General features: G+C 39.7%; 1 protein-coding gene across 1 annotated transcript; it reads left to right on the top strand.

The window, feature by feature from the left end:
• Positions 1-5824: 5824 nt before the first annotated feature.
• Positions 5825-8927, top strand: LOC131151244 (1-aminocyclopropane-1-carboxylate oxidase homolog 1-like). Its single transcript, XM_058102497.1, has 5 exons — positions 5825-6036; positions 6143-6462; positions 6571-6817; positions 8447-8669; positions 8751-8927. The coding sequence occupies exons 1-5, from the start codon at positions 5825-5827 to the stop codon at positions 8925-8927; spliced, it is 1179 nt and encodes a 392-aa protein (XP_057958480.1).
• Positions 8928-11396: the final 2469 nt, after the last annotated feature.

The raw sequence follows: 11396 nt of genomic DNA, 5'->3' as shown, positions 1-11396 counted from the left end.
TGCTTCTTGATCTTCCACGGTTTTGCCCTTGGTTTGTTTTTCACCTTGTGTGACCAAGGCACACCTTTGGAGGTTAAAAGTTGGCTTTCAAAGGGTGTTAGTATCCTATATTGGAGCCATCACTTCTTCCAAATTCAAGGTTTCCTTACCAACAAGTAATGTTGTGACAAGACTATCATAAGAAAGTGGTAGAGATGCCAGGAGAAGAAGTGCTTTATCTTCTTCTTCAACTTTTACACTGAGATTTATTAACTGGGTCATGATCTTGTTGTAATCATTTATGTGGTCAATAATATTTACCCCTTCTTCAATTTTTAGCTGATAGAGTTTCTTCCTAAAAAATAACTTGTTTGTTAGAGATTTTGGCATGTATCTCTGTTCTAATTTATTCCATAACTCAACAGGTGATGATTCATCTAAAACAGAATATTTAACTTCATTTGACAAGCATAAATGAATAGTACTAACCGTTTTCATTTCCATCTCTTTCCAATCATCATCATTGATATTTTCTGACTTCTTACCGATTAACAGCTTGATTAAGTCACGCTGAATCAAGATATCCTTGACTGTACTCTGCCATAGATTGAAATTGTTCTAATCGTCAAATTTCTCCACGCCAAACTTAGATAAATGGTCATCAATTATAAAACAGCAACTTAAAGATTGATTTTGGCAAAATTGACCGCACCTATGCATCCAAAATGGCCAAAATAGCTAGGAATAGGTCTGACCCAATATATGTAGGCCCCATAAATGACGTGGTAGGTAGGCCCCACTGGTGACATGGCAGGTGGTCCCTACTGGTGACGTGGACAAATTGGATGTGGCATGACAACAAACAACTTTTTCCTACACACTTTCTTCTCCAATGCAAAAGAACTCCAAAGCAATTATCAAGTGTAAGAAAAAGTTAAGATGTGACCACCCTTTTTTTATGTTAAAAAAAAAAAAAAAAACCTTTGTTGTTAAATGACTTGTAGTGGAAGATTCTACTTCCACTTCACCCTTTCTCCATCTCTGCCTATGCGTAGAAAAAAAAAATATGGTCTTCAAACACTAGACAACCAAATGCTACAATCACTTGCAATTGAAAATCCGAACAATCAGCAGCTGCACGCAACCTTCGCAAGGAAGCAACTCGAGAAGCTGGTATGGTGGAGCCTCTGTGTCACGGTCTGCCTCTTTTCACACCGTTGTGAAGGGCCGGCTAGCTAAAGCACTATTGCTTAACTAGCCAGCCTATCATTTACCAACATTCATCCACAAAGCACTTTCATTAACATTCATTCCAAATAGCAGCGGAAACAATAATCAATTCATGAAAGCCGTGGCAACCAAGCAGTAAACATTGAAGCAAACGTAATTTATTAATAATGCTCCGTTGACATGTTGTACTTAGCGAGGGAGGCAAGTAGGCTAAGCACGTTGACAATTGCTAGTGAGTTTTACAATGACTGATGAACACTCACCCTCCCCTAAAGAGGTTTTTATGTAATTATCATCCTGGCACTAGGAAACATCAAAGTGACCGAGGAGTCATACTGCCATATTTGGCTTACAAAGACTCTATTAGCAGAAAATAACCCTACACTAGTATTTACATGATGGAAACCCATCCTAAGCACACGAGATAAGCGATCACAGGCAAGCATAATGCCCTGAACAAGCTTAGCTCATGACATTCACCCCCACTTATGTGGTCGACATCCTCGTAGACTTTTGGTGGTAGGTACACTTCAACTTTGTCCACGAATGGCTTCAAATCTTCCGCAGAAATCTAGCTGATTTCTTTGTCATCAAGGCACTTCCACTTCACTAGGAACTTCTGCCGCTTCTTCCTTGAGGATATGAACTTTCTGTCTGCAAGGATCTCTTCAACATCATGTTTGTCACGTTGCACTGTCTTCAACTCTGTGCTATTTGACTGACTTCTGCTCAGGTTGTTGGTGTTGACGTTGAATGGCTTAAGGCAGTTAACATGAAACTGCGATCTTCTCTCCTGTTCTGCCCACTTCTTCATCTGCTCAAAAGCTTTCTCCAGATAGGTTTGGGCAAACTTTGCATTCTGTCTCCCTTTACTGGTGAAGATGTATGCCCTGGGACTCTTTCGTCTGTACAGCTCATCCACTATGTGAGGTAACAATGGCAGCTGACCTGTAACAAGCTCAAAAGGGCTCTTGTTGGTTGTTGAGCGCCTTTGGGCATTACCATAGAATGGAGCCACATCAAGTATTTGCACGCCATTCTTCTGGTTGTCGTTGACAAAATGGCACAAGTACTCATCTAGTAGCTCTCTGAATCTCTTCATCTGTTCATCTGTCTGTCGATGATAACTCGAAGAGATGTTAAGGTGTGACCTGGAAATCCTGAAAAACTCTATTAAGAAGTTGTCAGTGAACATTAGATCTTGGTCACAAATAATAACTTGGGCAACACCCCAATATCTCATAATAGTCACAAGGAACAATTGTGTCGTCCCCTCTGCTGAACAGTACTTTGATGCAGCCATGAAAGGGTACATACTTCTTCCGCTCCCCATTGTCTTGTTGGCAAGTGAGACAAGTTTTGGTATAATCAACCACATCATCCCGCGTGTGTGGCCAATAATACCTCCCTAGTAGTCCTATCCTTGGAGTCATTCTCTGCGAATACCCCTTAACGAACTTCCTGCAGTATCTAGTAAGGCTAAGAAAGGAACGCAACTCCTTCACTGTCATGGGGATCTTCCATTTTTGAATCATCCTTACCTTCTCCATACCCCTCTGGATATGAACTTGTTCAACCACTTGACCAAGGAATTTGTTGCTCCGCCGAGTGAAAGAGAAATTCTCCTTCTTCACATCCAGACTATTTCCCGTCAGCCTGTCGAAGACCTTCCGTAAATGCTCTTTATGTTTCCTCTAAAACAACACCGATGCTCCCAACGGTGTTTTGGAAGGGCGAACACATCCCACTTCCAATCCATCAAGTTGTTTCCCCAACTCTACTATCTCTCGAGGCACAATCCGACATGGCCCTTTGGCAGGTGGTTTCACTCCTGATAACAAATCGATCTCATGCTCCATAGTCCGTCGTGAAGGCACATTGTGAGGCAGCTTATCCGACAACACCTCCTTATCCTCATCCAACACCGCTTTGATGGTTGTAGGCTCCAGCTATTGACCTACTTCTTTGTCTACCACCACCGTGGCTAGATGTGTCTGATCACCCTTACCTAATCCTTCTTTGAGTTGTATGGCAGAAAGGGACTTCCCATCGTCTCCTTTCGTTGCAACGACTTGCACCATGCACGAGAGATCTCCCATGAGACACAAGGAACCAGCTGAAGGCATCAGAACTGCCCTCGTCCCCATTAGGAACTCCATTCCTAGAATGACTACATAGTCATCCAATGGCACCGCTGTGAAATTCGCATGACCTTCCCACTGTCCAAGCTTTATAGCCACTTGCTTGGCTACTCCCAAAGTAGGCTGGGTTACAGAGTTAACTGCTTTCATGCGTCTTGTATCCTTCTCTAAGGATAAGTTGAGTCTCTCTACTTCCAACTGCTAAACAAAATTATGAATAGCTCCTGTATCCACCATAGCGCGAGTACTCTTCCCATTTATCCTCAAGTCCACAAACATTAACCCTTTTGCTCGTATAACTTTCAGTGTTTTTGCCTGCTTTTCCAATGCGTTCACTAGTCGCACTGAACCCACCCTCGGGGCATGATCCTCTTCCACATCGTCTTCCATTGCCTGTTCTACAATGGAAGCCTATAAAGCATTGAGTGATGCTTTGTGAGGGCACTCAAAAACTTTATAAGGACCTCGACATAAGAAACACTCAATTTTACCCTTTCCCTTTCCATTGGGTTTGTTGAACCCTTAAGACGATGAAACTTTCTGTGAGGTTGATGATTTAGATTCGGCTCCCCCACTCTTGGGTTTGCCATTCTTTAAAGACTTTCCACTGTTTCCCTCTCCGCCAAACCGTTTGGACGAAGCGGTATCATCACCAGCGTAGTCAGTCAAGCGCTCTGCAGCCGCTTGTGTAGTTGACAAATCTTGAACCCTTTGCCTATGAAGTTCAGTTCTTACCCATGGTTTCATCACCTCAAGAAAATAGAACAACTTGTCCTTCTCCGACATATCCCAAATATCCAACATTAAAGTAGAAAATTGTTTCACATATTCGCTGATCGACCTCGTATGCTTGAGATCTCTCAGTTTTCTCCTTGCATTGTACTCAACATTTTTAGGAAAGAATTGGGCCTTGAGCTCTCTCTTCAAGTCTGCCCAACTATCAATTACACAACTTCTATTTTCAATTTCTCTGTACTTGGTACGCCACCACAGTTTGGCATCACCAATCAAGTACATGGTCGCAGTATCCACCTTTGCCTGTTCCGAGGCCATCCTCACAACATGAAAGTACTGCTCCATATCAAACAAGAAGTTCTCTAACTCCTTGGCATCTCGGGCACCCCCATACGTCCTGGGTTCTGGCACCTTGGTTTTGCTAACTCCCGGAGTGTTGGAGTTCCCCATAGCAAGAACCATCACATTCATCTTTGCATCCATATCTGCTATCCGGGCCTGCAAAGCTTCCACTGTGTGGCGAAAGTCCTCTGACATGTCGCCTATCAAACCTGCTTGACGTTTTTGTGATCCCATCACTTCATCAACAAGTTCTCTCATCTGGGCCACCTCTGCGGCCATAGGGTTGGTTGTCTCTTCAACCTGTGCTTCCAGCACGCTGATCCTCTCAGTAGTGTTTGGTGCCATGGTCACTTACCAAAGCTTCCCAAATCCAACAACGAAGGCAATCGAATTCACGTAGCAACTCAACCTTGGACTCTCACCAAGTGTCACCGACTTGGCTCTGATACCAAATGTCACGGTCTACCTCTTTTCATACCGTTGTGAAGGGCCGTGCGGCGCTAGCTAAAGCACTCTTGCTTAACTAGCCAGCCTATCATTTACCAACATTCATCCACAAAACACTTTCATTAACATTCATTCAGATAGCAGTGGAAACAATAATCAATTCATGAAAGCCGTGGCAACCAAGCAGTAAACATTGAAGCAAACGTAATTCATTAATAATCCTCCGTTGACAAGTTGTACTTAGCGAGGGAGGCAAGTAGGCTAAGCACGTTGACAATTGCTAGTGAATTTTACAATGACTGATGAACACTCACCCTCCCCTAAAGAGGTTTTTATGTAATTATCATCCTACCACTAGGAAACATCAAAGTGACCAAGGAGTCATACGACCATATTTGGCTTACAAAGACTCTACTAGCAGAAAATAACCCTACACTAGTATTTACATGATGGAACCCATCTTAAGCACACGAGATAAGCGGTCACAGGCAAGCATAATGCCCTGAACAAGCTTAGCTGGTGACACTCTACGACTACTGTCCGATCTTCATCTCGACATCGCCGAACCCGAAGGTAAGCTCAGAAATTTTTTTTTATATTTTTAATAATGCTCCTTACCCTTTCCAAGCTCTGATGCCAGTTGTTAAGGAGGAAGGGGATAAATCCAACTACATAAAGCACAATTGCAATCACACACATAACACACTAAAGCTGGTGTCAAAGGACTGACAGATGCTGGTTTGAAGCATATCCCAAAGATATTCATCCGACCACTGGAAGTACTTGCCGAGGAGCTGAACTGTCCGCGGTCCAATGTTCGGGTTCCGGTCATCGACCTCATCAGAATCGATAGCGCCAACTGACGCAAGGAGATTGTCGAGGAAGTAAAGGTTGCAGCAGAGAAGTGGGGCTTCTTCCAAGTGGTGAACCATGAAATCCCCTTGAAGGTAATGGATGGGATGATTCATAGGCTGCACTTGTTTAATGAGGGAGACCAGGAGGTTAAGAAAGAACTGTACACTCGAGATCGCCGGAGGAAAGTGAGATTCAACTGCAACCATGATTTGTATAAATCACAAACTGCCAACTGGAGGGACACTTTGACTATCTCTATGCTGGCTTCTGATAACTTCGATCCGGAAATACTACCTGTTTCATGCAAGTACGTACTGTGATGTATGAACTGTAGCTGGGTAAGAGTCTCAGTGTGTAATATACAGTTATATTTTGATTAGTTAACACTAGTAGTTGCATCTTCAACTTATCAGAGAAACGACGACGGAGTACGCAAGGCATGTTATGAAGTTGGGAGACGCATTGTTCGACTTGCTATCTGAGGCTCTTGGGCTCGAGCCGGACCACCTAAGAGCCATGGAGTGTGCCAAAGGATGCACCCTGGTGTGCCACTACTACCCACCATGCCCCGAGCCAGAGCTGACTCTGGGAGCCAGCACCCACTCCGACCCTTCCTTCCTCACCGTTCTCCTTCAAGACCAGATTGGTGCCCTCCAAGTCATACATGAAGACCAATGGGTTGATGTCGAACGCATCCCGAGAGGCTTAGTAGTAAATATAGCAGATCTTCTACAGGTTGAACATATATTAATTTTTTACACAGCTTAACTACTTTCGTAATTTTAATTAATACATGATTAATTAGATTAATCAATCGATGTTATGCTTAATTATTGTGTTTAAATTTTATCAAATGACAAGTTCAAGAGCATCCAGCACAGAGTGGTGGCCAAGAGGGCTGGACCGAGGATATCAGTAGCCTGCTTTTTCTCTGGACATTTGACCGTACCTCCAAAGCCTTACGGGCCAATCAAGGAGTTACTCTCAGAAGAAAGTCCCCCGATGTACAGAGAGATTAATATGTCGGCAGATTTTTTGCTGGCGGGCTTGAAGAGAAGAACAAACTTCATTGTTTCAAGACACGAAAGGTAGTAGATGCCTCATTCTAAGGAAGAATAAAAAAGTAGCAGATGATTAATTAAATAAGCATGCATGCATGGATGTGTGTGCATGCAATTGATAGAACTTTGTGGGTGACTAGGAATGTGTGTAAATTAATCAAGGCAAGTGGATGTGTTCATCGATGCATATTGTGTGCCGATAATATTGAGTTCTAGCTACCAAATTATCTGCAAATATCTTCATTCATTGAATCACTGTATGTTTGATTAAATTTCAAAAATCGTGCTTCCAAATACTATCTAAAAGACAATTAAATAAAATCTTGATCCTCAATTATCACAATTTTCAACTAACAATTAATATCATTAAAAAATTATGCAACGAGAGAATTGAACATGAAAATTATTGCAACCTTAGCCTACATAGCAAAACTTGCACATTTGTAGACAAGCTATTTCAAAATTATCAAATCCTTAGAGTTGGGTCTAGTCGCCTGTAAGGGCAATATTTGGTTAGGATTGTACAAGTCTTTGCAAGTTTCTCATTTGTATGGATCTAAATTCTAGTGCACATCTTAAAATTAGAGGGTTCTAGATCTTACATGAAAGGATCATCCCTTCGACGATTCTTTCTCTATATTCACACCTTTGGATCAAAGAGTCTTATACTATATACAGTTGTGATCTTGGGTCCACTGTGTGCCAAGAAAATCCTAGTTATATAAAAATGGTTTTATGTTTTTAATATTTTGATCAAGGCGCCTTTTGTAGTGTAAAAGCAATATCCTATTAGTCAAAGCAAACATCTCATTGGAGTTGGAGTACTAAGATTGATATATTATGAATATGAGCCACCATACGGTTAATATCTACCGTATGCATAGATTCAATATAGAAGTCATGTGAGTCACATACATAGTTAGGTATGGACTGCTCAAATGAGGTGTTAGAGATCAAAGAAGGAGCCTACCACAATCACTTATTGAGCATGTACTAAGCACCATGAATGATGAGATGAATTCCATGAAAGCAAATGACATTCGGGATCTCGTCAAATTACCTGAATGTGTGAAGCCTATTGGTTGCAAATGAATATTAAAGACCAAGAGGGATTCAAGGGGTAATATTGAGAGATATAAGGCACGTCTACTTGCTAAGGGATTCACTTAGAAGGAAGGCATTGATTATAAAGAGACTTTCTCTCTAGTTTCATCGAAAGACTCTTCCAGGATTATAGTGGCATTGGTGGCTCATTCGGACATAGAACTTCATCATATGGATGTAAAGACAACGTTTCTTAATGGTGACATTGATGAAACGATTTATATGAAGCAACCCAAAAATTTTATTTATGAAAATTCTGAAAATATAGTTTGCAAATTAAAGAAATCCATCTATGGGCTCAAACAAGCTTCATGTCAATGGTATCACAAGTTTCATGAAGTAATCATCTCGAATGATTTTAAGATAAATTCGGTTGATGATTGTGCATACCATAAGATTAGTTGGAGTAAGGTTATATTCCTGGTTTTGTATGTCAATGAAATATTGCTAGCGAGTTGTGATACATGTTTATTGCACAAAACGAAGAGATTTTTGACCAAAAATTTTGAGATAAAAGATCTTGGGGATGCCTCTTTTGTATTAGGAATTCAGATACATCGAGATCGCTCTCAAGGTATACTTGAGTTGTCACAAAAGAGTTATATCAAAAGGGTACTTTGCTAGATTTGACATGAAAGATTGTCACCTAGGAGATACACCCACAACTAAGGGAGAAAGGTTCAGTCTCAGTCATTGCCCCAAGACTGAGGTTGAAAAGAAGGAAATGCAGAAGATTCCTTTTGCATCAGCTGTAGGGAGTCATATATATGCTCAGGTATGTACGCAATTGGGTCTGGCGTACATAGTTGGAATTTTAAGCAGATATTTGAGTAACCCAAGATTGGATCATTGGAAGGTAGCCAAGAAGGTTATGAGGTATCTTCAAAGAACAAAAGACTACATGCTCACCTATAGGAAACTAGATCAACTTGAGATTATTGGGTATTCTGATTTTGATTTTGATGGATGGCAAGACAACAAGAGATCCACTTCAGGCAATATCTATCTGTTGGATGGTTGTGCTATTTCCTGAAAAAGTGTTAAGCAAACTCTCATAACTCCTTCAACCATGGTAGCAAAATTTATAGCATGCTACGACGCATCTAATCAAAGAATTTGGTTGCAAAATTTTGTCATGAGACTGCATATCTGCGGTATTGTATTCAAACAACAATTGGAGCTCCACCAAGTCAAAGTATATTGACATCAAGTTTCTAATGGTTAAGGAAAGGGTTCAGAATCATCAAGTGTCGATATAACATATTAGGACAATCTCCATGGTTGTAGATCTACTCACCAAGGGTTTATTGCCCAAGGTGTTTCATGAGTGCACTACTCGTATGGGTGTCGTCATGTTTGACGATGTTGCGGTTTAGTGGGAGTTTGTATTTTTTTTTTTGGTTTTATGTTCCTTCTTGTAAACACTTGTTTCAAATTAATTTTTTCAAAAATAAAGTAATAAAGGACTGCATTTTTTATGTATTTGTGACTTTGAATGTAATCTCCCTTTTGGAAAAGTTAAGTACTAAGGAACTAAGGCTGATCTCATAAGGAATAAGGTAGGACCGGTTGGGATATGCATGTTAAGGTTAAAGAGCATGCGCATTACCATGCTACACATCCATACTTGATCTATGCCATTGAGCGTATTAGTGTGGTGACCACTGATGGGTTTAGTTATGAATATGAGTGTAACGAATGCCACTTTAATCCTTTACTAGTATATGAGATAAAAAAGATTGAATTAAGGAGATGTTATAAGGATAATAGTCATATTGTGTACACTTAAGGTTTGGGTAGTATAATTGTTTCCGATATTTATGTGTCCCCCAAGTGGGCGATTGTTAGGAAATTTTAATTTCCTATTGTAGACTCATATATTTAAAATCAATTATGTTACTGGACTATTTTAACATCTATTGGGTATGAGTTTCGCAATGTGTAGAAACCTAATACTAAGTTAATTTAGGACTAATGGGTTTCTAAAATAACCTAGTATATAAGGAAAACGTAATAGGGTTATGGACCCCAAGTCAAATTAGAAAAAATTTCATGTTCTTTTTTTTTCCCCCATCTAAAGAGAAGAACACAAGTGAGGCACTTAAAAATTTGACCGTGGAAGATCAAAACTCTCCGTTAAAGGCTGTTGGACAATCAATCAAATCAAAAATATAATGACCTGCTTAACTTACCAAATAATAAAACATATTTAATAATATAGTCAACCCGAACCTATGGGTAACGGGGACACCCCTGTCATACACATCGAAAACCTAAGTAGCAGTAAATGTAAACCACATTCTCATAACCATAAAATACATAACATCAGACTCAACTAAATTCCAAAATATTGTGTTTATATACAATCTCCAAAAATACAAAAAATATATACATATCTAGGAACCCACTACATAAATTTCCTATCCCTAGATCAAAACTTACCCTTCTAGCGGGGTATTATCAACCTATATCAATGGCGGCCTCAATCCGCCGGTCTTTTTAGGTTTCCTAAAAATTATTTAAGTTTGGGGGGTGAAACACTTCTCAGTGAGAGAAAGTAAACTAAATACAGTTGTGTGACAACATGAATATTTAGTGCTATAATACATATACAATATATTTCATATGCTAGAAAACATTCATCATAACATACTAAATAATCATATACTTTTGTCATTTCTAATAAGTCATACTAATCATGAAATGTCTGATATAATTGATAATACTGTAATTTACCCATGATGTATAACTAGCTAATGTCATGTATTACCTTCTATGACGGGTTGTGCAGCCCGAAGGAGGGACTCGACAATGGCTGGCCAACCACTATCGAGTCAAAAATATCTGCAAGTACGATGGAATTGCCACACCCTCATCCAGATTGCGAGGCGGACGTCTACAAATCTACACTGAAATTCACATCGACTATCCATCTCCCAACCCCTCTACTTGCAGGGATGGTTAGCACAAGTCTGAAACATAATAAACTGATCTGTATAGTTACGGTACCGTGCTCTTGAAACTGAACTGAACTATCATTCGGGTTCTGATAACATATAATACATGATAATATACTTGTCAAACATAAATATTTTATGTAATAACATACATACATGCATACATACGACCTTACGCCGAATTCTTTTATATCTGCGGCCTTGCGCCCAACATTCATAAATACAACCTTGCACCGAAATCATACATAATACACAACCTTGCACCAGCTATCAATCATGGCCATGCGCCGAACATTTCATACTTATCTTTCTGAATAAATAATTCATTTATCATGTATTTTGAAATCATAATATACTGCATTATTTCATAATCTCTGAAATCATACCTTATTCGTAACATTATCATAACATAATACTTTCCATGTAAAATAATATTCATGCCACAAAATGCTAAATAAAACCATACATTCTATTCTAAAATCATATTTTTTGGCATTTCATAATATATATACATTTCAACATAATAGCAGTATTTTCCCAAATAT

Source organism: Malania oleifera, chromosome 3 (genome assembly GCF_029873635.1).
Source record: "Malania oleifera isolate guangnan ecotype guangnan chromosome 3, ASM2987363v1, whole genome shotgun sequence".
Taxonomy (NCBI): domain Eukaryota; kingdom Viridiplantae; phylum Streptophyta; class Magnoliopsida; order Santalales; family Ximeniaceae; genus Malania; species Malania oleifera.
Note: the sequence above shows the minus strand (reverse complement) of the source record. Positions and strands in the feature narration are given on the sequence as shown.